This window comes from Rhinichthys klamathensis, unplaced genomic scaffold, assembly GCF_029890125.1.
Source record: "Rhinichthys klamathensis goyatoka isolate OS25496 unplaced genomic scaffold, OSU_Roscu_1.1 h1tg000009l_1, whole genome shotgun sequence".
Classification (NCBI taxonomy): domain Eukaryota; kingdom Metazoa; phylum Chordata; class Actinopteri; order Cypriniformes; family Leuciscidae; genus Rhinichthys; species Rhinichthys klamathensis.
This window is the reverse complement of record NW_026606562.1, coordinates 2,270,066-2,293,248: the sequence shown is the minus strand read 5'-3', so window position 1 is coordinate 2,293,248 and position 23,183 is coordinate 2,270,066. Positions and strand designations below refer to the sequence as shown.

General features: G+C 37.7%; 2 protein-coding genes across 4 annotated transcripts in view; both read right to left on the bottom strand.

The window, feature by feature from the left end:
* Positions 1–17,585, bottom strand: part of LOC130093454 (E3 ubiquitin-protein ligase RNF123) — a 155,886-nt gene extending 138,301 nt beyond the window's left edge. Inside the window, exons 1-20 of one of the 3 annotated variants that reach the window (XM_056260564.1) lie at positions 17,478–17,585; positions 16,699–16,801; positions 16,516–16,603; positions 13,642–13,721; positions 13,318–13,412; positions 11,724–11,778; positions 10,123–10,208; positions 9,760–9,846; positions 9,392–9,459; positions 9,162–9,287; positions 8,177–8,291; positions 6,844–6,948; positions 6,629–6,754; positions 5,953–6,045; positions 5,324–5,404; positions 2,355–2,465; positions 2,098–2,197; positions 1,961–2,022; positions 1,688–1,759; positions 976–1,096 (exon numbers count right to left, since the gene is read on the bottom strand). In XM_056260564.1, coding sequence (XP_056116539.1) covers positions 976–1,096; positions 1,688–1,759; positions 1,961–2,022; positions 2,098–2,197; positions 2,355–2,465; positions 5,324–5,404; positions 5,953–6,045; positions 6,629–6,754; positions 6,844–6,948; positions 8,177–8,291; positions 9,162–9,287; positions 9,392–9,459; positions 9,760–9,846; positions 10,123–10,208; positions 11,724–11,778; positions 13,318–13,412; positions 13,642–13,721; positions 16,516–16,603; positions 16,699–16,777 — 1,750 coding nt within the window. In that variant the 5' untranslated portion in view covers positions 16,778–16,801; positions 17,478–17,585. Of the gene's footprint in view, positions 1–975; positions 1,097–1,687; positions 1,760–1,960; positions 2,023–2,097; positions 2,198–2,354; positions 2,466–5,323; positions 5,405–5,952; positions 6,046–6,628; positions 6,755–6,843; positions 6,949–8,176; positions 8,292–9,161; positions 9,288–9,391; positions 9,460–9,759; positions 9,847–10,122; positions 10,209–11,723; positions 11,779–13,317; positions 13,413–13,641; positions 13,722–16,515; positions 16,604–16,698; positions 16,802–17,444 lie in introns of all 3 variants that reach the window. The other 2 variants (XM_056260566.1, XM_056260565.1) reach the window with 2 other exon arrangements.
* A 1,609-nt stretch (positions 17,586–19,194) lies between these two features.
* terf2ip (telomeric repeat binding factor 2, interacting protein) lies at positions 19,195–22,437 on the bottom strand. The gene is made up of 3 exons (XM_056260570.1): positions 21,529–22,437; positions 21,316–21,437; positions 19,195–19,781 (listed from the first exon to the last, which is right to left on the bottom strand). Exons 1-3 carry the CDS (start codon positions 22,424–22,426, stop codon positions 19,215–19,217), a joined length of 1,587 nt encoding a protein of 528 aa, XP_056116545.1. The 5' UTR covers positions 22,427–22,437; the 3' UTR covers positions 19,195–19,214.
* Positions 22,438–23,183: the final 746 nt, after the last annotated feature.

The following is a 23,183-nucleotide window of genomic DNA, read 5'->3' as shown; positions in this document are numbered from 1 at the left end:
ACTAATTTTATTTTAACTTTTTTTTTAATTAACAAATATTTTTAATATTTAATGTAACATTGTAAAGGTGTTTTACAAAAAAAAAAAGCTAAATTGGGCTAAATAATGTCTTTTATAATGCACTTTTTTGTCTGGATCTAATAAACTGTTATTTTAGTATTATTTATATACTATTCTACTTTTATTAATATTTTGAATTAGCCTTTTAATTTTATATTTTTTTTCCTCTTTAGTTACATTTTTTTGTAATATTGTCATGTGCTTATATATTTATTTACATTTTATTTCAGTTTTAGTTGCTTCAACAAAATGATTTCAGTCAGTTTATTTCAGCTTTACAAATTATTAACAAATATATTTTAATAGTTTTCGTTTATGATAATTATATAACTTGCTAAAACCATTCAAAAATACATGAAATCATATAAAATGCATTTGAATACACGTCTTCTCCGAGGAGTTTTTGAATTAAAATGTATTTTGATACTTTTTGGGGCATAAAGTCAAAAATATATTGGTGATACAACTGTGCTGATTTCATAATGAAGAAAATTTAAAGTCCTCCTGTAGTCAATCATTGTATCCCTTAAAACACATCTTTGATCACCAAAATTACATATTCAAACGTTTTCTCCTTGAAAACAAAATGTCTTGAATGTAACTCTACACCCGTGCCTCATTCAGTATACGCGGTTCTATGAATATGCAAATGAGCCCCGCCTCCACTCACTCACACCAGCTCAGAGATCCACTCGTTGATCTGATTGGTTACAAGGTAGTTTGTGACATCAGAAACACCAGCGATTTCAAACCGTCTTTTTGAGACTGTCTTTGGTTCACTGCAGTATTAAGGAGAAAATACTCCGCTATGGTTTTGTCTGATGAATTTGCACATGGTTTGTCTTAAAGCATATTAAAAACACCACATAGACATATAAACAACATTAAAAGCTTAAAAGTGTGTGTGTTCTCTACCTTCACTGTTGATGGATCCGGGGCTTTTTCTCTTCCCTTCATCCCAGTAGCTCCTAATGGCCGTGATGAGCCGGTGTAAGAAACACACCATGTATTCAGGAGGACACAACACTGTGGGGTTCTGAACACACAAACACACACACATAACGTCACTTCGCATCAAGCATGAGGCAAACATCAAAACCCTGATTACCGGGGAACCACTGAAACAATCCAATCGATAACAATCATGTTACAGAAAATGGCCATATACACTTTCTGCTGTTAGGTGTAAGTGATGATCATCAAATTCACTGACAAAAAGAACGATCTGAGCACAATAAATTCCTCAATCATTCACAATTTGTATGTCAGAACAACATCCAGTCATCAATACACATTAAAGGGATAGTTCACCCAAAAATTTAAATTAGCCCATGATTTACTCACCCCTTAAGTCATCCTAGGTGTATATGACATTCTTCTTTCAGACCATGTATTATATTACGTTATATTTAAAACTCCCGTTATAAAGCTTGGAAGAGCCAGGACATTTTTTAGTATAACTCTGATTGTATTCGTCTGAAAGAAGAAACTCATATACACCTAGGATGGCTTGGGGGAGAGTAAATCATGGGCTAATTTTCATTTTTGGGTGAACTATCCCCTTTAAGAACATGAATTTAGATACTATCTAGATATATGTGAGGTCAACATGTGTGCTGCGTCCTACCCCTCTATTACTGGCGTTCTCTTGAAGGAACTTGCGGAACTTGTTCAGGAAAATGTATCGAGATGCTTCGCCCTGTGAAGAGAGAGATCCGTCTGACCCAGGAAAACATGGCACAGAAACAACTTTAAGGTCTGAAACATATTTGATATCAAATAGTATCGCAAAATTTCACGTTCATTTGTAGTACAATCGTTCCCCTGAGGCCGCCACGAGACATTTCGATTTCCTATCCTCACACAAAACAAGAAGTGTGTAAACCCCGCATAAACGTACCGTCCCCTTGTCTTTGTTGTTCAGCATTAACCTCAGGATCTGAACCTGCAGCTCCTCCACAACTAAACACACAGACGCAGAGTTACACTGATAGACGGGGCTGCAGATTTGATGATGTGTGAGTGACCGTGACATACCCTCGATCCTCTTCTTCAGCCTCTGACACCCGCGCTCGTACGCTCGACGCCTCAGCCTCTCCTCGGCCGTCTCCTCGCGCGTGTCTCTCTCGTCTTTCCCCTGGACACACGTCAGGAGAATCATTCATCTGTCGCTTAAACCAGGCCTCGGCTCAGATTAGTGTTCGTTTGACGAGATCATTTCAGGAAACGCCGTTTGTATACACATATGCATTATATAGTGGTTGATAATCATCATCTGGACAGGGGTTTCTGACCTCTTTGTCGAAGCGTGTCGGCCACCAGGTGGTGGGGATGAGTTCCTCTAGCCCTGCCTCCTTTACTCTCAGAGGGGTCTTGATGTAGAAGAAGACTACAGACCGAAGCACGTCAAACGTGAGACTGTTAAGGACCAACGCCCATTAAATCTCCAATATAAACACATCTAACTTCTCTATTCTTCCTCTGTGCCAGAGCAACTGCTGCTAACGGAATAAGAACCCTCATATTATGACAAACACTGGCTTCTAGCTCTACTGTTAAGCAACTAATATATACTAATATATTCAACTAATATATATACACATCTAACCATCTACATATCTATCAATCTACCTAAATATGTACCCATCTACCTAAATATCTATCAATCTACCTAAATATCTACCTAAATATCTACCCATCTACCTAAATATCTACCCATCTACCTAAATATCTATCAATCTACCTAAATATCTACCCATCTACCTAAATATCTACCCATCTACCTAAATATCTACCCATCTACCTAAATATCTACCCAAATATCTACCCATCTACCTAAATATCTACCCATCTACCTAAATATCTATCAATCTACCTAAATATCTACCCAAATATCTACCTAAATATCTACCCATCTACCTAAATATCTATCAATCTACCTAAATATCTACCCAAATATCTACCCATCTACCTAAATATCTACCCATCTACCTAGATATCTATCAATCTACCTAAATATCTATCAATCTACCTAAATATCTACCCATCTACCTAAATATCTATCAATCTACCTAAATATCTACCCAAATATCTACCCATCTACCCAAATATCTACCCATCTACCCAAATATCTACCCATCTACCTAAATATCTACCCATCTACCTAAATATCTATCAATCTACCCAAATATCTACCCATCTACCTAAATATCTATCAATCTACCTAAATATCTACCCATCTACCTAAATATCTATCAATCTACCCAAATATCTACCCATCTACCCAAATATCTGCCCATCTACCTAAATATCTATCAATCTACCTAAATATCTACCCAAATATCTACCCATCTACCTAAATATCTACCCATCTACCTAAATATCTATCAATCTACCTAAATATCTATCAATCTACCTAAATATCTACCCATCTACCTAAATATCTATCAATCTACCTAAATATCTACCCATCTACCCAAATATCTACCCATCTACCCAAATATCTACCCATCTACCTAAATATCTATCAATCTACCTAAATATCTATCAATCTACCTAAATATCTATCAATCTACCTAAATATCTACCCATCTACCTAAATATCTATCAATCTACCCAAATATCTACCCATCTACCCAAATATCTGCCCATCTACCTAAATATCTATCAATCTACCTAAATATCTACCCATCTACCTAAATATCTATCAATCTACCTAAATATCTATCAATCTACCTAAATATCTACACATCTACCTAAATATCTATCAATCTACCTAAATATCTACCCATCTACCTAAATATCTATCAATCTACCTAAATATCTACCCAAATATCTACCCATCTACCTAAATATCTACCCATCTACCTAAATATCTATCAATCTACCTAAATATCTATCAATCTACCTAAATATCTACCCATCTACCTAAATATCTATCAATCTACCTAAATATCTACCCATCTACCCAAATATCTACCCATCTACCCAAATATCTACCCATCTACCTAAATATCTATCAATCTACCTAAATATCTACCCATCTACCTAAATATCTATCAATCTACCCAAATATCTACCCATCTACCCAAATATCTACCCATCTACCTAAATATCTACCCATCTACCTAAATATCAACCCATCCAGCTACATATCTAACCATCTACCTAAATATTTATCAATCTACCTAAATATCTACCCATCTACCTAAATATCTATCAATCTACCTAAATATCTATCAATCTACCTAAATATCTACCCATCTACCTAAATATCTATCAATCTACCTAAATATCTATCAATCTACCTAAATATCTACCCATCTACCTAAATATCTATCAATCTACCTAAATATCTACCCATCTACCCAAATATCTACCCATCTACCCAAATATCTACCCATCTACCTAAATATCTATCAATCTACCTAAATATCTACCCATCTACCTAAATATCTATCAATCTACCCAAATATCTACCCATCTACCCAAATATCTACCCATCTACCTAAATATCTACCCATCCACCTAAATATCAACCCATTCAGCTACATATCTACCCATCTACCTAAATATCTACCCATCTACCTAAATATCTACCCATCTACCTAAATATCAACCCATCTACCTAAATATCTATCAATCTACCTAAATATCTATCAATCTACCTAAATATCAACCCATCTACCTAAATATCTACCCATCTACCTAAATATCTATCAATCTACCTAAATATCTGCCCATCTACCTAAATATCTACCCATCTACTTAAATATCTATCAATCTACCTAAATATCTACCCATCTACCTAAATATCTATCAATCTACCTAAATATCTACCCATCTACCTAAATATCTATCCATCTACTTAAATATCTACCCATCTACCTAAATATCTATCCATCTACCTAAATATCAACCCATCTACCTAAATATCTACCTAAATATCTATAAATCTACCTAAATATCTATCAATCTACCTAAATATCTATCAATCTACCTAAATATCTACCCATCTACCTAAATATCTACCTAAATATCTACCCATCTGCCTACCTACAATATATGTTTGCTAGTCTATTCCACCTATCTATCCATCTATCGATCTGATCTCAGTTATCCTGAACTCAACAATGATCTCAGAGGGAAAAAATGTAATGACTATGATTAAATTTATTATAAATAGATATTTCCCCTTTCAAATGTTTAACCTTTCTGGTAGTCTAAAGGTGTTTTCTGAAAGCCTGCTAAGCTATAATAAAAGAGGATATAGAACGTTGCTGAGCAGAAACTTCCTGGATTTCTCATGACGGAGTATCGCTGTGGTCAGACGAAGGTAATGAATCTAGAGAACCGAGAAAGAAAACAGATTTCAGTGAGACAGCATCACTCGCAGTGCTTCAATCTGTTGAGCATTGGCTACCACAGTAATCATTTGGATCAACATGTTGCCAATTCCCATTCACAACCGTGGACATCAAACAAACTCAATAAACAAATTACAGGAAGCTTGAAACAAAGTGCCTCAGTCGTTTTAATTTTTACAAGACATTTATTTCAAGTGGGACAGGCAGGCCTGTGTCCATAGAGATAAATGCAATGAACATTTATGGGCCAAGAGGACGTCAAACATCTCTCTGGCTCTGATTAGACACAAAAGCAAACGTTAAGCATGGACATGCTTTGAAGTATGAATTCCCAGCATGCTCCTTTAAGCCCTAAGGTAGAGGCCCTTTGGAAAGAATGTTTTCCTTCTTAGCAGGTCCATTGTGCTATCACTCTCAGCTCCAATAACACACCACCGTTTCGACAAACTGACACAGCTGCTAATGCCGATATGACATTACAACAGCTTATGGATTTGCATGAGAGAGGAATCATTCAGCTTCTCACCTGAAAGCCCAGATCAGGGATGATGGGAGAGAAACGATACGCTCTCAGCAGTGACATCATCAGCTGTTTTAGACACTCGTTCACCTCATAGTCCTTCAAGAGGGGAGCAAAAAATGACAAAAAAAAATACATTGGGACATCTGCCATAGTTCACAAATATCATTCACTGAAAATGCTTAGTAGTTCAACACACTTGTAGTTCAGTTCTCTTGATTTGTTTTGTTTTGTTTTTGATCCGGATCATACATTCAGTCCTGGTTCGCTTAGCGTTTACAGCTAAGCTAAGAACTCAAGAAGAGCTATAATGATCCTATAATGGGCAACATCGCGAATATGATGAAAAAAAACAGGTGTGCTTGAGCATTCAGTCCTTTTTAGGGTTGCATTTTGTGACATCACGTCTGGTTTTTGGTTTGTTTTGATATCTTTGATCCATGTAGAGTTTATATCTCAGTCAAACCGCACTAGAGTTCGTTTAGAAACGGACCAAAACCAACCTTTTTAAGGGGCTCGATCCAATTATTTGGTGCACACCAGGGTTTGGATGGCAGCGTTCGCACTTATTCAAATGAACCGCGCTTACAGAGCAATCGCACCAGAGTTTGTTTTAATTGAACCAAACCTGCCAAGTGTGAACACTAAGGCAGATTTTAAATTGAACTTTTTGTGTCTGTACCTCCATGAGAAGCCAGAAAAGGTCCAGCAGCTGATGTATAAATGGATGCTCGTCGACAGATCCTCCTCCCTCCAGTATACTCAACAGGAAGTTCATCAGCACATCCTCCACCAAGTACACTTTACACTACCAAACAAACACACACATTCCCAATAAGTAAAGTGGTTTATGGCACAATGACAAAGGCTTTACTGAAACTGATTTTACTGATTTACCATGAGAGGTGCAAAGTGGTTAAATATATGTGCAAGGGTGACCAGGACGGTGGGCTCTCCTTGAAGATGCCAGGCCCCGCTCTCCTTCTCAACAAACTTTTCCTCCTGACGAAAGAGAAAATCAAATGTCTTCACATATAGTTTTTGTTTTAAAGAGGGCATATTATGCCCTTTTACAAAGTCTTGATTTGGTTTTTGGGCTCTACTAGAACAGGTTTTCATGCTTAAATGTTCAAAACACATGATTTTTCCCCATATTCTCCATTGTTGCAGCTCGTCTCTTCCCAGTCTGTCAGTAACGCTCTGTTTAGTTCCTGTCTTTATGAAGCCCCTCCTTCCAGAAAAGCATAATGTGCTCTGATTGGTCCGCTGGACCAGTGTGTTGTGATTGGTCAATTGATCGTGTTCAGGAAATGTCCCTCCCCTTACCATAACCGTGAGTTACAATACTAACGCAACTCAACCAGGCCTCGTTCCCTTATTTTGCCTATAATTTGGGCAGGAATTATTTAAATTAGGGATACTGTGACATGTTCTTTAAATTTTGGCGCAGAATTCTCTGATATAAACCAGATATCAGATCAAAACAGTGCTGACATGGAAACCAGAAGAAACATTGTTCCATGAACGAACGAGTTATAGGAGGCTTTTCAATTCACAAATCACTAACAGTCACCATGGATTTAATGTAGTAACGCTAACTGTAACCATGGTTTTGTGGCGGAAATAGTCAAATGTTTTTACAAGATTCATTTGAGGGTTCGTACAACCTTTGAGAGTGAAATTCAAGCACTTTTTTCAAGGACTTTCATGTGCTTCACACTTTTTCCAGCATTCCAAAGCTCTAAATATCACCCAATTTAAATGTTATATTATTAATATTTAAAAATATTTAAAAGTTTCCCATTAAATAGGTTTTTACATGTTACTGTTATTAATAAAATTTAATTGTATCTGCATCGCAATTCAAGCTCAGTGCTTTACTGTCAAATGTGCATTTCCAAGGAATATTTAGTTAATGCACTTATTAATGCAAAACAATAATAATTTTATGATTTAAATTGCCTCTATGATTTAAAATCCCCCCACCGCCCAGCACTACAAGATCAGGTGCTGGTGCCACCATCTGTAGGACTTAGCAGCACCTGTGCTAATGCTCTCAAATGTTAGTCTGGAGCCCTTGAGACGTTTCAGGGAGTTTAGAAACAATTGAAAGTTGAAAGTTGAAAATGTAAGGAAGCACAATGGTTCCTCTTTATATAATGACACATCACCCTTTAATGTGGGAATTGTCTTGTGTTCTGACCAGTGAGTATGAGGCCTCTGTGGGTACCTGTGTGTCGATGGAGGTGGACAGAGCCGTCTTGAGGTATCCCAGAAGCCTGGTGGCTTTGATGAGGTCAGTGGCTGGTGGGCTTTGAAGAGGAAGGTAACCTTCCACAGGGTACGTGAAGAACAGATGGGTTAAGGAATTCATGGGTTTTCTCACCTCTCACATTTATATCTTGTTTTTATTTCACTTGAAAAACATGAATTGCGCTTAATTTATATACACTATCGTTCAAAGGTTTGAGTTTAAAGATTATATTATACTTCAAATAAATCCTGTTCTTTTCACGGTTTCCACAAAATTATTAATTAGCCGTTTTTAATAATCATAAATGTTTCTTGAGCATCAAATCAGCATATTAGAGTGATTTCTGAAGGATCATGTGACACTGAAGACTGGAGTAATGATGCTGAAAATTCAGGTATTATAAAATGTATTTACAATACTTATTTTATAAAATTTTGGAAACTTCTATTTTAATAAATGTAAAAATGTAATTCATGTGATCAAAGCTGAATTTTCAGCATCATTACTCCAGTCTTCAGTATCACATGATCCTTCAGAAATCACACTAATATGATGATTTGAATGTATATCATATTATTAGTCAATTTTATTTAAAAAAACATAATGTTTATTTACTACTGTATTTGGAAGACTTATTAATCAGTCTACGTTGTAATAAATTATTATTCAATAAAACATACTATTATAACTGTTTAAATGCATTTCTTATCTCTTACTGTATCTAAGTCATAAACTAATTTAAGTACTTGAAATTAATATTATGGTAAGCATAAATATATAATAATTTATTATAAATAATTACTAAATATAAAACTGTAATGTTATATATATTTACTTACAAAATTGATTTAATATAAAATATTCAATCATAATTTAATTACATTGAATATTACAAATATTATATAAATGTGACTGAACCATTTAAAATCTGTCTGTATATGTATATAAATGATAAGGATATCTGAGAGGACGGCTGCCGAAATTGAAGGCTACAGACTCTTTGAAGGAAAGACTGATCGCAGGGAAATATGCGACGCCCGGTCCCGTCTTAATATTGCTGAAGGCAACACCAAGAGACTGCCCGTTTCTAAAAAAAAAATAATATCAAAAGAAATATCAATATTAATAACAGTTCAACAGATACTTTCACACCAAACTATAATGTACATCCAATAATAAACCTATACTTACAGGCAAAATGTAATCGTTCCCTCATCCAAATCAATCAAACAGCTGACAATATCACCAGCAGCCCAGGACTACATTAAAACAAATGAAAAGAATGCATCAATAATGAGATGCTGTGCATTACAATCATTTTACCATTAACAGAGGTAAAATCATTATTGCGTACAGCCCAGAGTGGCTTAACGCTTTCATAAAACATTGGCTCATCCAATCAGAACGTAGAGTCAGAACTCTTTAAGGCTGAGCAAGTTACATCACAGTCTAAGACTTTAAACAAAGAGACTATGAACAAACTGTCAAGGTCAACCAAATTCACAAGGACAAACTGAGCATGACCCGTGACCTGGATGTGTAAAGCGCTGTGATTTCACCTTGCCGTAGTTGGTGGTTGTCACATTCCATTTGCGGACTCTGTTTCCGTCGTAGGCGTATGAGTCCGGCGTGTCCCCGACCCCTTCCTGAAGACAAGCGCAGAGCAGAAGGGTGTCACATTTCTCATTAATACACTTGAACAAACCAATTTTACAGATGGATTAAGCCAAACCAGAAACTTAAAAAAGGATTTCTAGAGCAGAGCAAACAATCGTCATGTAATCTAGATTAATCTGCGTGATTTCTGTTGCTTGAAACGCTTCCCATGAGAGTTAGCTAGAGTGAATATGCAGTTTGTACGGCTCTGCACTCCAAAGTTGACGTGTAAATGGTAAGGTTACTTCACAAATGAAGGCTTGTACCTCTTGGTTGAATCTGCAGTTCAGTGTGCACCATCCGATTTGCATTAGGCCTTGAGATGAGATGAGAACTTCATAGACCCATTTCCCTAAAACCAATTAAAAGCAATAAAAAAGAAAAATACATTATGTGGTGGTACAATGATAAAGTAATTGTTTTCGTTGGTGTTCTTTATTATTAGGGGTCAAGCACCGGTTGTAATCGATGGCGTTCTTATTGTTCTTCTTGTCTATGGCGGCCCATAGAATCACTTCCGGTAAAGTCGTGAAATTTGGCACAAAGATAGAGGACAGTCTGAACTGTCACCACAGCAAATTTGGAGCTTCTAACTCAATCCCTCTAGCGCCACCAACTGTCCAAAGTTGACCTCAAGTATATGCTAATAACTTTTGAACTGTAAGAGTTAGAAACATAAGTATTTTTGACTGAAGACGTCATGAAATAGGTAGTCCTAGGTAGACGCTCCGATTTTCACGGAAATTTAAACCGATAATCTTTAGACCATGCCGACAAAAAATTTTATAGAATTCAAGTTGATTCAACAAACCGATCTCGAATAACACACGAACAAATTCGACGAAGAGCACACCAAAATGAAAGTGAGGCTATATCTCCGCAATGCTTTAGCATATTCTGACCAAACTTGGTGTGTGTTATGACAACCATGACCTGAGTCTACCTGCGCAGTTTTGGCACAGTGCCACCTAGTGGCCAGGAGATATGAAAAATGGCTATTTTTGCTAATAACTGGTCTCTTTAGATTTGGTGCAGCCGAGTCGAACTATACCCAATTTCTCCATATCGGTCATTTTGCGCTTTAGCCATTATGAATTTTGTAATAAAATACTATATTTTACGAACACATTGGCATATCGTTGTGATGCCCTGAAGGTACTCAAAAAGTTTCGGGACAGCGCTACCTTGTGGTCAAAAGTTATAATAAATTTCCATAAGTGCTAATAACATTTTTAATTAAATTAACATATATTATTAATATTAAATTTAATTCATTACAAATTTGTCTAATGTAATGATTTATTGGGTCATGCCGAGAACATAGATCGTCAGACAAACTTCCTGTCCTCCATTTTGATTTACATAAAAAACGACTTTTTCTAACAGTTTGTCCGATTTCATCTTCAGACTGTGCCGACAAAAAGTTGTGGATTTCGTGTCGATAGATGAATCTGTTTTTGTATACCGCAGCAACAAAGTTGAGGCTTGATGCCAAAATGACTTTGAGGCTGTATTTCTACAATGCTTTGGCATGTTGACACTAAACTTTGCATGTGTCATTATCACCTTACTCTGACCACACACATCACATCAATTTGGTCACAGCGTCACCTATTGGTCGGAAATGATAAACCATTAAATCAAATTACTAGCGACTGCATTTATGATTTTTCAGCCATTTTGCCTAAAATCATCTCAAAATATCTTTAATTGCTCGTTGTGGCAGTTGGTCTGATGCTCCCAGCCATGTTGGCTTGACTTGTTGGCCCAGATAATTGCTGTTTGCAGCTATATTTAAATTTACATTTTCTCCAAGGTACTTTAAGAATAGCATGGAATCGGTACATTTGTGTCATTGAAATGTTACCTTTGTAAACACATGTGGTGGCTCTGATGGAGCTGAAGTTACTGTGGCCGATGACCTTCAATCCAGAAAGAGAGGAAGAACAAAACTGAACACATTTACCAGTAAGCAACATATCTGTAATACATATTCCTGGTGTTACTGTGCATACAATTGTCACCATCAAACCAATTTAATAGTGAACTGACTTAAATTTGAAGTGAATTTAAAGTGCACCTATTATGCTATTTTAAAGGCTCCTAATTTCTGGTCTGTTGTGATTGGTCTACTCTGCTCTGATTGGTCAGATGACCCAGTCTGTTGTGATTGGTCTACTCTGCTCTGATTGGTCAGATGACCCAGTCTGTTGTGATTGGTCTACTCAGCTCTGATTGGTCAGATTGCCCAGTCTGTTGTGATTGGTCTACTCTGCTCTGATTGGTCAGATGGCCCAGTCTGTTGTGATTGGTCTACTCTACTCTGATTGGTCAGATTGCCCAGTCTGTTGTGATTGGTCTACTCAGCTCTGATTGGTCAGATTGCCCAGTCTGTTGTGATTGGTCTACTCTGCTCTGATTGGTCAGATGGCCCAGTCTGTTGTGATTGGTCTACTCTGCTCTGATTGGTCAGATGACCCAGTCTGTTGTGATTGGTCTACTCTGCTCTGATTGGTCAGATGACCCAGTCTGTTGTGATTGGTCTACTCTGCTCTGATTGGTCAGATGACCCAGTCTGTTGTGATTGGTCTACTCAGCTCTGATTGGTCAGATGACCCAGTCTGTTGTGATTGGTCTACTCTGCTCTGATTGGTCAGATGACCCAGTCTGTTGTGATTGGTCTACTCAGCTCTGATTGGTCAGATTGCCCAGTCTGTTGTGATTGGTCTACTCTGCTCTGATTGGTCAGATGGCCCAGTCTGTTGTGATTGGTCTACTCAGATCTGATTGGTCAGATGGCCCAGTCTGTTGTGATTGGTCTACTCTGCCCCGATTGGTCAGATGGCCCAGTCTGTTGTGATTGGTCTACTTTACTCTGATTGGTCAGATTGCGCAGTCTGTTGTGATTGGTCTACTCAGATCTGATTGGTCAACTGCTAACAGCGCATTTTAGAAACAGTGATATGAATAGTAACGATGGTGTCAGTTTTAGTGTTTTAGGGTTACCGTAACAATTCGACCGCGAGTCCTCATACTTTGCAAGTGCAAATAAAGTGGATTTGCTTTTGCAGCTCAAAAAACAGCGCCTTCTAACATATCAACAACATGAACCAAACTCTTCCATGCCTCAGCTACAACTACAGTGTTTGAGGGTGGGTAAAAGTAGATGAAGACCATAGACTGGCATTATGCAAATTTGTTACAAAAAATTTAGGTAGGACTGAAATTACTGATGACTCGTTTCAGGTGGCTCTTCTTTTTGGGAAAAAATAACTTCATTTATCTTTGAAACTTTGCAGACCTTGTGCATCTCACAAACAGGTTATATCCAAAAGGTTATATCCAAAAAAGCCTAATAGGCGCGCTTTAAATCTGACGTGAATTTGAAGTTTTACCCGCCAGCTAAGTTGAGCAAGATGTTAAAAAATATATAGAGATAATCGCTCCAATCAATTTCTCACCCCCAAAAGGTCATCGTCAACAAATAACAGCCCTTCAAACCCACTGCTGTGATCCAATACAACAGTTGAAGGTCCAAGGCAGCCTTCTATCTGATCTGTATACAAAAAGAGAAAAAAATTCATCAAATCAATGAAAACATGGCTGAAAACATCTCTGTAATCAATCTAATAAATAAATCACCAAACTAATTCATAAGACATGTTTCATAAGTATGAGTAAATACAAAAAAATAGGTGATTTTTATTTTATTAAATGTATTTAGGTCTCATTTGTGAGACACTCAGCAGCACAGTTAAGAGTGTATGTGTAAGTGGTTGTTTGACCTTTGCCGTCCTCAGCGACAGTATCTTCAGCCAGCAGCTTCTCCAGATGAGCTCCAAGATCCTGGAACGTCAGGGTTTTTCTACATGGAAGAGACATGACGGGTTGTCAGGTTCCATACTATTAATAGGTTTATTAAAGTATATTAAAAGAGTCCACAATGGCAACATGCTAAAAATTTTAACAAATCACCTTAGAAACAGCTCAGCATCCAAGCAACCACCCAAAACACACTAGCTATGACATAGCAACAGACAACAGGCCGTTTACACGACACTGTTTACATGCGTTTTGGCCGTTCATTTACATGACAACTGAGTGTCACGGGCCTGAAAATGCTAACTTTTGAAAACCAGTTTCAAAGTGCAAGTTTTGAAGAAAAAAAAATCTTTTTCGAGATCTTTTTTGTCGTCTTTACCCGAAAAATGCAAAGAAAAACTTTTTTGTAAACGTACCCTTAAGGGTGCAGTATGTAATATTGACAGTTAGTGGTTGAAATGGCTATTGCAGGACTAATATAAAATATTGGACAGAGTTGTTTCTCCTCAGACTCAACGCTCATGCGGGTTTGCCGATTAAGGACAAGACTCGGGTTCAGTACCCCAGTGCGCTGAAGGGAGGCATGACAGCTTTCACATTACCAATTGTTCATGCGAACCGGGACCTGTTTCGAACTAAACTGCCAGTGTGAAAGCACCCTTAGATGGATGCTGAAGATCTTTAGGTCGGGTAGAATCTGCGATCTCTGACTGGCTGCGATACGTTGTGTTTTCCACCAACAGGCAACCCATGGTGTCAAAACAATATTGGGTAAATTGGCAGTGGGCGGAATCACACAGACCAAAACATCTCAAATTGCATCTAAGCTAAATATCTGTGGATAAAGTCAAGTCTACTATCACATGACTTTACACAGTGGTGACAGATTCCCATCATGGTGCCTGACATAATTAGAGATCATATGTAAACACATCCACCCTTTTCAAAGGCCGGCTTCAGCCCTCTGCGAATGTCAGCTGTCTCTCATGTCCCATCATGCTCTATGTATAGATCAGCACCAGTAACCAGACACCGGCTGGAGGTGAGCACAGGACAGAGCCAACGGCACAACACACCAGCAACATCCACTAATGCATCAGACTTTATCTCTTCATGATTTGTAATGTTTAGCCAAAAAAAAAAAAAATGTAAACAGATCAAATAAACTGATGACTCATCCTGCACTACACAGATGTTTGTCCAATCAGACGCTCTCATAAGAAAGTCACTCCTAGAGTTCTGCAGAGTGCGGCGCGGGACAAGTTTTGAATTGTTGAGTGTGGATGCGGGATGGAAGATATTGATATGAACGAGGGAAGCGGGAGAAAGAAATTACTCATGGCAAATGACTCCCGCAAAATATAATTATCTAATAATTACAGCACGCAGAAGTCTGTAACTGGAGATCTCAAACGTTGTATGTGTGGAAATTGGAAAAAAATGGCTATAGACATCAGAACAAGTCAGAATCTACCCAGATCGGGAGTGAAAAATAGTGTAGACCTCTTCCTACAGGCTTTTGCGGGCAGAAACGGGACAAAGCGTGAACATTTCGGGAGTGAGCGGGCTAAAATCGGGAGCGGTTCATAATCTTGCGGGAGCAGGATTGAAAAATCCATCCTGCACAGACCTCTAGTCCCTCGGCCTACAAAAATAATGGTTCAAAACATGCGGATGAAAAAATAATTGGCTATAAAATTCTAAATATGATCAAATAATAAATAAATCACTGTCAATGGGAAAAAGCCCCCCTACAATTCTTTGTAACATGCGCAATCTGCCATCATGGAAGATAAACAAAGTAATCAACACATTCACTCATGTAAACATTCATTATATATATTAGGGATGTACCCGAAGCTAAATACTACGTTCGGAAAGGAAATGACATTCTACGGAGCCCCTAAAGGGACATGGTGTTGGACAGAAATATGAGATAGGAGATGGTCTTGCGTTCTATCGCAATTATATAGTTGGGTATTGCGGGGTATTGAAATCTCTTTTTGAATTCCCGCTTTTTACTTTTACTTTCCAATTTGCGATGGTGCGTACTCTGTGTGTATGGAGCGGTGGTACCCTCGGGATCTGTTGTGCACTGCGTCACTGTCCTGTCAGTCATCTCTCCTTAATATCTTTATGTGATAAGTGAAATCTGATGTACTGCATTGTAACCGACTACCGCAGCAAGCCTAGCTACTTTTCAGGAAAGAAAAGTACCGTATTGGGAGTGTTTTATTAAAATAGTTACCAGGATGAATCAAGCGATGGGTATGTAATATGTAACGGCTTTGAAGTGCTATATGACAATAAACTCATGAAGCCTATATCCAGCCTTTGCTTGGGCTGAACGTGTTTAATTTGGGAAGTTGCAGTGATGGAAACAGTGACAATTTATGTTGGAAGGGAGTAAAGCCTGAGTTTAGGTTATTAAAGAAATGCAATTTTACGAAAGAAGAACTTTTACTTTAAATGTTCATTTAAAAGCAGCCTACTTTAGTGTAATATGTTACCATATCATCACGCGTTACACTGAAAATTAGACGTTAGAACGTTAGAACTGATCCGCGCATCTCTATTGAGAGCCGGTTCTGTTGCAAGTCATAATCACGTGAGCCGCCTTCAATCATTCACCGAAATATTGCTTTTTACTTGACTTTCTTTATTTGCATATGTGACCTTGAAGGAATCCAAAAGTAATCAGATTACATTACTTTCATATTGTGGTGCCTGGATTACGTTACTGAATACTTATGTATATACACGATTTTTTATTAATTCAATAAAAATTCTATTTAGTTCAAGGCAAAAGCCCCAAAACCCTTTGTCAACGAACTAACCTGTACACGGCCGATGCTGGTCCCTGCTTCCTGGAGGCAGGAAACACATGGTGCAGGTAGTCGCTCAGTAACTTCTCATTGACAATACCTGATAAAATACACATAATTAACACATCGTCTTCTTGTTTAATGTATTTACAAGGGGGTTACCTGCTGTAAAATGTTTTTTTTAGAGGGAAATACCTGTGACTTTGGGTTTGTCTGTGTCGGATGCCAGGCGATAGTTGCGTCGGGACAGGGCAGTGCCACCCTTTGAGCTCATTCTGCCTCTAGACAGATCACTGATCTGAAAAACAAACACAGACCAATTACTGCATGCAAAAACAAACCTCATTTCATATTATTTAATATACCATGATACAGTGACTTATCAGATAAGGTGCTACATGCTTATACATGCTTATGCTACACGATATTTACATGACACGTCCAAATCAAAACACCGTAGTCAAACAAATATGTATGGTAGGCCTTAATTTTTGTTAGATGATTGTTTATATTTTAGCAGAATCCGTGTTCATGTTTATCTTTTTGTAAAGTAATAACAACACAGATACATGCAGAACAATGCAGTGTAAACTAGAAATTATTTTGACAACAGGCTTAAACTACATTTAAACATCCGAAATATCCTGTAGGTTCAATGTTTACATGCTGTTGTTTTAGCAAACACACACAAACATTTGCACAATGTAAACACACACTCTCTCTCTTTAGCCACTATTTTGCTAACATAACGGCTTTATGGCATGAACAACATAATGTATATGTTTATAAACAATATAAATATGATTTAAGGACTGTCGGGGGTCTAACATGCCCAACAAAAACAATATTTAATGTGTTTCAGCCTCCGTGTCGAACACATATGACAGCCAGAGCTGCTATGATAATACGTAAAATATGATACACAAATGAAGCGACATTACCGCTTATGGTTTCTTTAATTTCTCCTGCAGTACTCACTGACTTGGTGTGTTGTGTTTATTAATGATCAGCAGATTTTGTTATTAGACTCTCCGCTTTAAATGTGTCTACAGTCGCTGCCTTTAACCGTAGAAATACAATAAGCAGAGGGATGGCACTCAGAAAACATTGTTACTAAAGTGGGCGGGGCTTGTGGCCCAAACCTTGTCTCTCATTGGTCAGATAAGAAAGGGTTTAAATAATAGTTTTCTTATTTTATGTTTTCTAGTCATGTTTTCAATTCATTGTCTATTAATGTTTCAAAATGTCGTTATTTATATGTGAATTATTTTCCGGGCTGCGGTTAAAAGTAGTTCGATGACACGCGCTTTTTGTAACTTTACTCAGTGCTGTTCTGGATGGACAAATCAGAGACGTTTATAAATGTTTTCATTATCATGCTAAATTTAAGCGATTGCGTTGGTCGATTTGTATTTAGACGTCAAGTGTCGCTCTTAAAAATCATAAACTATACAATTTAGTAAACAAAATCCTCCTATAACACAAAATCCAGAGTGTGGGAGTGGGCATTGTGAGCCATGTAGAGCCCCCTGCAGGAATTAAACTGAGTGTCTTTAGGTTGGCAATTATTAGCACGTAAATGTGCCGCCCAATTCCTTTAACACATACGATTCACTGCTATGGAGCGCGTTTTAGGACAAAACACGTAGACATGAATGAAAGCGAATCATCAAATCCATAAAAAGACCACTGGGCGGCAAATGTTGTTGACTAATAACTTTTTACCCCCGTTTTATTCCTGCAGGGGACGCTAGAGCGCTTTAAAAAAAAAAAGCCGAATCCTTAAAAGTATTTGCCTTATCTGGAAACATTTGTGTGCTTTAAAAAAACGTCGGGTTAAATCTACTATTCGTCTGTATCTGACATAGGCTACACGTGAAAATTTGTTCCACTCTGCCACTGATTAAATATGAAATCGCTTCCCAATAATCACAAAGGACTGTGATTGAGCCATCGTGAGCAGCGCTGAGAAAAGTAACAGATGTCACGTGACCAAATCATGCCGCTCGCGCAGTGTTTTGATCAATTTACACTTCAAGAATTACATTTTTTAATGGAATTATGACTTTAGGGAGTAGCGCATCTGACAAGTATACAAGCTGATAACCGCCCACTTTTTATATTAAAGTGTTTTAGCTGTAATAAAGGTGCAGTCACATTATGTAAATATGTCTATTATCAACAGAAAGTATGATGAATAGCACCGCTCACACAGAAGTCACTTTCAACCCAACAACTTCATGTGGCCAACTTGAACCCACTACGAAACCTGCACTGGGAAATGTATCGCCCTCGTGCAAAACATACAATTGAATTTGGTTTTACCCTCTGTCCAAATCGCGGGGCCCATCGAAAGCCAGCGGGCCCTTAAATCGTCTCCAAGCGACGACACTTTTGCCCCAAATAGGCTGCGACATCTTTTCAATAATCCAAAAAAGCTATTAGATTTTAGGTTTAGAATTGTTTAGAGTACAATTAGATTAATATAAGATCCACAGACGTAAAAGTATAAATATGTATGTAAATGTGTTTTAAACTTGTTGGGTAATATTGAGTTTAACACAATCATACACAATTAGTTAGGAAAATACTTTAATTTATATATATAACAAAGTAATTATTAGCAAAAATGAACTTTTCAACATAAAACTGAACTTGTACCAAACTGAGTGATATTGTAACTGGGTGAAACCAAGCCACAGCAAATCCTCTCAGTTTTTGCCAGCCGTGAGGAAGGCTCTTCTCCTGCTCACTTCCTCCTCTCCGAACTTCGACTGAAGCTGCTCAAGTTCATACGAATCAGCCAACAGGAGGACCTCGTCATCCAGATGATTCCAGAGCGGGCCGTGAATCTCCTGCTCGTACCCGTCGATCAGATACACCCGAGCACGTGCAAAGTCACCGTTGGCTTTCAACAGCGCCTTGGTCACCTCAACCAGGTCTTTCTTACTCTCTCTCATCAAGCTCTTGACCTGCGCCTTGACGTCCACCAGGAGCCGGGAGAGGGTTTCCTCTGGCGTTCCTCCGGCCTGGCTGTGGTTTGGTTCCCGTGACTCGGAGTCGAACATGAATGCGTGGGCGTTGAACGCTGTGGAACTGGGCCCGGGACGCTCCTCTTCCTCAGCTGCTGCTGGATCCTGCCGGGCTTCCTCGTGGTGCTCAGCTTGGCTCTCTGGTTCCCTGGCAAATGTTGCAGGCGACGCTGAACCTTCATGTGCGTCTGAGGGCTGGACGATCGGGGCTTCACATGGGTCTTCCCCTTCTTCACTTTCATCCATCTGTGCAAATACATTCAAGTCATTACACATTTATCCACTGAGGTTTTCTTAGCTGAAACGCTGGAAAACTATCCTTTAACAAATGAATTGTGGAGAAGTAAAAAACAAACGAGTCGATAATAAAGTAATGGAAACCTCTTTAAAACGTGTAAAGATCTTAGAAACCAACTTGAATTGGTTTCAACAATTTCTATGTGGTTTTTAAACACTTTCATACTATTTTCAAGAAAAGATTCTGTTTCATGTCATGTGGTGCATACATCAAGATAAAAAGAGTAATATTTTCTTATCATTTAAATACATGTGAGTTTAAAAAATCTTTTTTTAGTTAAAAATAGTTTTAAAAATCGAATTCTTTACAAATAGGAATTATTTCATAAATATCTTGAGGGATCATTTACTTTTTGAGGAGTTGAGGGAGGTTGTACCACATGACTTTGTTGGTCAAAATACATTACTTTGGTGATTTTTTTCTCTCTTTTTTATATTTCTGATATTGTAAAAAAAAAAAAAGAAAGCATTTATTCATAATATAAATGCTTTTTAGATAGATAGATAGATATGTGTGTATATACAGTAAATACACATACACACACACATATATTATATAAACACAAACTTCTCTGATGGAATCCATTTGACAGCACTAAGTAGTCTCCAAAAGTGATTTCTGGTCTGGGAACTTTTGACATTTTCAACATTTATTCCAATATTATATTAAGAACGTGTAGAGATTTTGTAAGCACATTGCGTAGTCGCTTAAAGTCAATTGTTTTATTTATGAAAATGATAAATAAATGAAATAAATAAATGATATGATCAAGTTTTTTAATTTATGATAACGTTAAATAAATGAAATAAAATAAATAAATAAATGATATGATCAAGTTTTTTTAATTTATGATAACGATAAATAAATGAAATAAATAAATAAACAAATGATATGATCAAGTTTTTTCATTTATGACAACGATAAATAAATGAAATAAATAAATGATACGATCAAGTTTTTTAATTTGAATGAAACATAACAAATTCTGCGGATATAATTTTTGCCCAAGCTGTCATACAAAGAAATTGTGTATGCAAAAACAAAATAATAATAACTGATTATGTCAATGTATGTTTTTTTCCTGTAAGCTTTTTGTTTTTTTATGCATTTTTTTTATTTCTATCGTAAAACCTGTAGCTTGCAGTTTTTGCCAAATAATTTTGTAAGATAAATACCATAACCAAGTTTAGCATTTTGTTTATCCCTCATATTTAAACGCATATTTTCCTCATATTTTTATGATTTAATCAAACATGTGTGATCATTAAAAACAAAAATCCCCTCCGGACATCACTTTTGCCCAGTACTGTATATAAGATATAATAATAAAATCCTATGTCAAACCACCTAAATTAAAATCATTTATTATAGGCGAATCCAATTTTAATATAATTTTTAAATAATAGATTTGCACAATGAAGGAGCTTCCTGCCACTGATCCTTCAGCTTTATCTAGTCAGGGTTTATATTGTTCAATCTTACCACATCCGAGTCCTCAAATTCTCTTGCGGCTTTTGCAAGAATCCCAAGTTTCTTAGAATCAGCTGTGGAGGTTTTACAGGTTGTTTGTTTTGTTTTGTTGAGAGATGGTTGTTCACTTGATCCTAAAGTAAAGTGAAATGAAGAAGGTTTATGGACAAAGCTTGTTGAGGAACAACACGGTAAATAAATAAAACCATGTAATGAACATGCTACCATCTGGAATGTCTTGTCCATCACGATCTTCGTCTAATCTAGGACTTTTGGACATTTCAGGCCCTGGAGTTTCTTGCTCTTGGACCGGGACACAAGACTCGTCCTGACGGTCATGTGGAGACTCGCTGGCCGCCTCTGGGGGAGAACTGGCTCTCTCAGGAGGAGGAGGAGGGATGGTCCTAACAGTTGGACACTCTGTGGAGATTTGCGTTTCAGATGAATCCGACACAGCGTCGGACTTTCGAGGTGACTTTCGTGAGGTATCAGTATCAGCCTCTGGTTCTGAGGTTTGAGTCCCTTTCTTCTTCGATAAGGGGCTTTGAGTAAAAAGAAGAGCTTTTCTTTTAAAGGGGCTTTTCTCCATGGGCTTGTGCTGAAGGAGCCTTAGAAACCGATCCTTCATGGACTGCCAGCTGTGGTCGGTCACATGCCGCTTCTCCATTTCTTTCCAAACCAGGTTTCCTTTGGCTTCATGCTGCCGCTTTTCCATGAACTTCACAATAGCGGCGTCGTCTTCAGCCGAATAACCCAGCCGCCCGGTGCCATGGTGACGGGCAGCCATCCTCGTCTGGACAGACGGTCCCACGCTGATCACATAGTCGTCCTGGTCCAACTGCTGGTTCTGCTCTGCACAATCTCGGATGAATTTCGTAGAGATGTACGTCTGCCCAGTGCTCGCCATCGCACTGGTCACGTCACCCGGATCAACCAGCAAAATGGCTCCGGGCTCTTGATTGCGACACAGAATGCCTCCGCCATTAGATATCAGAGGGTAAAGCTGCGTTTTAGTTGGACCGGGTCTCACATAGAAGCGCATTGAATGTCCACTGGTATCCAGGAATAAGGCGGGAGATATTTCAGATATTTCAGAGACCTTCTCCTCTCCTGGCTTTGACATCGTGAAGATTACCTGAGGATTCAATGAGAAAGTTAATTGGTTTCACATTAAAATGTTTTTTGTTGTTTTTTAAACCCTGTTAATTTGGCTTTAAATAATAATAATAATAGATATGTTATTTATATTTATTATTTGAGGGGTATCGTAAAAATGTCTGTTTGACATATATTGGTGGATCATTTACATACTTATTAATGTGATGAACTACACTCAAAAAGTCAAGTCAGTTCTGATAAAAGACATAGAAGCATTCAAATGCAACTTGGTTTTATATTTTTATACATACACGTTAACTTCTTTTCATATGCAAACAGTTTTATCGTTTATGCCATTACAGAATTCAATCATCTCGAATCAACGCTGTTTAAAAAGCGCATATATTTTGAATGAAGTAATGTAATATTCATAACCATAACTTAGTGTAATCATAGTTTATTTACACTCGCAGATCTCCTACCATGAGTAACGTTAATACTTGAAATACTTGCACGTCACAGGCTTTCCCTGCTATTCTGCTTTGCAGCAAAGAGCATCAATACATACAAAAGACTAGTATGAACCCACCACCTGTCGAGAGACCAAAACATTGATGTGAATGAAAATATAAACTACCCGTGTTTCGCAGTGTTACAGGAGTCCAGACAAACACTGAGCTGAGAGACATGTAAAAAATGTATTTCAAAATAAGAGTCACGGCTCCATCGTCCGCGATGAGAGACTCCTGCACGAGAGCGCGCGCTGAGACTTTAATTATGGA

Coding starts and splice junctions, on each gene's coding strand:
- terf2ip (XM_056260570.1), bottom strand. CDS start 22,426: ATGTCAAAGCCAGGAGAGGAGAAGGTCTCTGAAATATCTGAAATATCT. Junction 21,438..21,528: donor TGGACAAGACATTCCAGATG/GTAGCATGTTCA, acceptor ACTTTACTTTAG/GATCAAGTGAACAACCATCT. Junction 19,782..21,315: donor AATTTGAGGACTCGGATGTG/GTAAGATTGAAC, acceptor GTATTTGCACAG/ATGGATGAAAGTGAAGAAGG.